The following is a 3,527-nucleotide window of genomic DNA, read 5'->3' on the forward strand; positions in this document are numbered from 1 at the left end:
TAGGATATTGTTTGTTGTGTCTGTCTACTGACATACAGTTAGAATATATTTGTTGCGACTATACCGTTTGTTCATGGAAACAATGACAGATCAAATAAAATGTAGGTGTGTATCTAGGACGTGAAGAAACTTCACAGTTAATCTGATAAAGGTTTTTAGTTGACTTCTACACGCGCTGAAATCACCCTCTGAACAGCTATATCAGGAGTATATAACCCATAGAGGTAGAAAATAACACTAGAGAGGACCCCGCCCCCTTTTTATGGCAATCTGTAGCGGCCATTATCTGGAGGTAGATCAGAGAAATGGAAATTAACGGAGAACGAGGCTCACCTCTGTCAAAAATGGCTTAATCATGTGAAAATGTCCATCAACACACTATACAAGGACAATAGTTGAAGTGTGTTGCTAACTATGTTCATAAAATATATTATTTGATTTTTAAATGTATTTTATCGACTCATATGATTTAAGTAGACATTCAGCCTGACATTTCAAATCTGGTCTTTGATTAAAGTGTTACTTCATATTTACACAGTTTTAGTTAATTTTTTGACAGGGGTGGGCGTGTTCTCCATTGACTTGCATTGCCTGAAAGTACCTACACTACCTACGGAAGTTGGGAAGCTCCAGCTGCCATTTCCCAGTGCTGTCGCAAATTGCTGTGTCCTCTCTAGTGTTATTTTCTACCTCTATGATATAACCAACTGCACAAACTATCTATCCTCACTTACAGAAGTACTTTAGCTGTTTTTTTTGTTTGTTTGTTTGTTTTAAGTCGACTTCTTTTGTGTCAACTATGCTTTGATATGCTGCTACGTTTGCAATTTAATTGCATCAAGAATGTAATGTTACCTCTGCCATATTTCTACAATGACTACATTTGGTATAACTGTTATTATACTGATGCCGCTATTTAAAAGTGTTAGAAAAGGCAGTTGGAAAATGATTAGTTAGTCGATTAGTTGACCCATATGTTGGCAAGTCAGTGGGTAGGCTCAGGGAACTCCTCCTATGCGTTTTAGAATAGTTACACAGCTGTAACATGAGTCACTTGGGGTCTGTACACCGTCACGGACAAGGGAAAAGACTGAGGTGTGTGTGTGTGTGTGACAGTAGCACACTGTGAGGAGACAGGGAAAAGAAGAGGTGTGTGTGTGTGTGTGTGTCTGAAGACGCCATGCAGTCTGATGGAACTGATGAAGAAGGGTGTTTGAACCTGAAACAACTAATGACGATCTCTCTCTCTCCCACACACACGCAAGCACGCACGCTCGGAACGTTTGAACCTGAAGTCACTGATCTCAATCTCTCGATCACACACACAGTCGCACGGAGTCCAAACAGTTCTGTCCGTCTCTTACATACACGCGCACACAGCAAACATGCTCTCAAACTCTCCTGCTGACTTCCCCGCACGTTTCTTTTCTACTCATCAACCCAGCTCTCCATAGATCCACTCATCCATCCATCCATCCATCCATCCATCCGTGTGTGTGAGATGTCCATTGCTGTTGTCCTTTGTGCACCTTTTCCACTCGGTTTTCTTTGTATGTTTGTTTTTCTTCCCCTTACAAGTCTCTCCTCTTCCTCTCCTCTCTTCTTCCTCATTTCTTCCATGTCCATTAGTCTATCTCTCATGTTGAGCTGTCCATCCATCCAACACGAATTTCTGTGTGTGTGTCTGTGTGTCTGTGTGTCTGTGTGTGTGTGTGTGTGTGTGTGTGTGTCCAAAGATTCATCCACAGTCTCCAGTCCAATGGTTTTGTGTGTGTGGAAAGAGTAGCTGTGAGTGCGTGTGTGTGTGTGTGTGTGTGTGTGTGTGTGTGTGTGTGTGTGTGTGTGTGTGTGTGTACATTAGTGTCTTACTTTTGTTGTCAGCTTAATCTACATGAGCGTGGTGTGTGTGTGTGTGTGTGTGTGTGTGTGTGTGTGTGTGTGTGTGTGTGTGTGTGTGTGTGTGTGTGTGTGTGTGTGTGTGTGTGTGCACTGTTGGCTTAAGCTTTCAGGATTGTGGGGTCAAAAGGGTACAGTGTGTGTGTGTGTGTGTGTGTGTGTGTGTGTGTGTGTGTGTGTGTGTGTGTGTGTGTGTGTGTGTGTGTGTGTGTGTGTGTGTCCAGGGCCCTGCTCTACCTGTTAAAGAGTGAGTGCAGGTGTTGTTGAGAGATACACTGGGATGTTCTTGGGGACTCCGTTCGCTCCATGACCTCCTGAAACCAGGCGGCCACCTCCACATCAAGCACCTCGTAACGACGAATGAAGGGATGCTCCTAAAATAAACAAACAAATAAAAGTAAATAAATAAATTCATATTTATATTGCAAAAAGGCGTTTAAATATCCTCCACATCCAGCACCTGAGAAACAAACAAATAATACATATTTTTTTAATATATATATTCTATACACTGGTAAAAATATATATACCGTTATTACACATTATAGATAATGAAATATGCTTCGCGCAGAGGACCTGGTAGTGAGGGACGATGGAACGAAAGAGAAGGGAAAGCTAAAGAAAAATGGAAAGAAAGATGGAAAGGCAGAAATAAAGAAGTGTGACTTACCAGCAGTTTGTGGTATTTTGGCCGTTTTCTGTGGTCCTTTGTGAGGCTGCAACACAACAGACAAGAGAAGGCATAAGAAATACAGGCAACACAGAACGCATGCGGGCTGGGAGGGTGTGTGTGTGTGTGGGTGTGTGTGTGTGTGTGTGTGTGTGGGTGTGTGTGTGTGTGTGTATGTGTTAAAACAATAGAGGAGAGAAGACATGAGCAACACAGGTGACACAGGACACACATGGGAGTGTGTGTGTGTGTGTGCGCGCGCGTCTATGTGTGTTAACACAACAGAGGTGAGAAGACATGAGCAACACAGACATCCACAGGGTGCAGGGTGTGTGTGTGTGTGTGTGTGTGTGTGTGTGTCTCACCAGTCTTTGACAAAGGACTGGAAGTGAGGTGAGAAGCCCATGGAGAGCGGCAGCACGGGAGGGTCCTCCTGCAGCACTTTGGTCAGCACCTCGAAGTCCGTCTTGCAGTTCTTATAAGGGAACTGACCCGTGGCTAGCTCCACCTAGAGGCACGGGGGAGAAATTACACTTATTATATCATTATACAATATTATAATGGTGAATATACAGTAAATTAGTAGTAAGGTCTTGCAGTTCTTATAGGGCAGGGCTGGGGAACCTTTTTCATTTGAGGGAAACTTCATATTCATCCAATGGCCGTATAAGTCCTCAGAGGGCCGTACTACCACACAAACCAGGATTTCTCCCTGCACTTCAGGCCTATATTGAAGGCAGCCACCTTTAACACAGACCCCACCTTCTCTAGATCCCCTGAATAGAACTTAATTGTATTGCAAATGTATTTTTTAAGATTCCATTACAAAAGATGTCACATTTCATGTGAAGCTGCATAACATTACAATTACATTGGGGGCCGGATAGAACGGCCTCAAGGGCTGCAAACGGCCCCCGAGACATAGGTTCCCCACCCCCATTATAGGGGAACTTCCCCATGG

The 3,527-nt window shown here is 43.5% G+C and overlaps 1 protein-coding gene across 2 annotated transcripts in view; it reads right to left on the reverse strand.

The window, feature by feature from the left end:
- Positions 1–493: 493 nt before the first annotated feature.
- map2k7 (mitogen-activated protein kinase kinase 7) overlaps positions 494–3,527 on the reverse strand; it is a 17,710-nt gene continuing 14,676 nt past the window's right edge. For both annotated transcript variants that reach the window (XM_063205778.1, XM_063205770.1), the window contains 3 exons: positions 2,932–3,074; positions 2,567–2,612; positions 494–2,270 (listed from right to left, as the gene is read on the reverse strand). In XM_063205778.1, the coding sequence (XP_063061848.1) occupies positions 2,130–2,270; positions 2,567–2,612; positions 2,932–3,074 (330 nt within the window). In that variant the 3' untranslated portion in view covers positions 494–2,129. The remainder of the gene's footprint in view (positions 2,271–2,566; positions 2,613–2,931; positions 3,075–3,527) is intronic.

The sequence above is a fragment of the Engraulis encrasicolus genome, chromosome 1, assembly GCF_034702125.1.
Source record: "Engraulis encrasicolus isolate BLACKSEA-1 chromosome 1, IST_EnEncr_1.0, whole genome shotgun sequence".
NCBI classification, from domain to species: domain Eukaryota; kingdom Metazoa; phylum Chordata; class Actinopteri; order Clupeiformes; family Engraulidae; genus Engraulis; species Engraulis encrasicolus.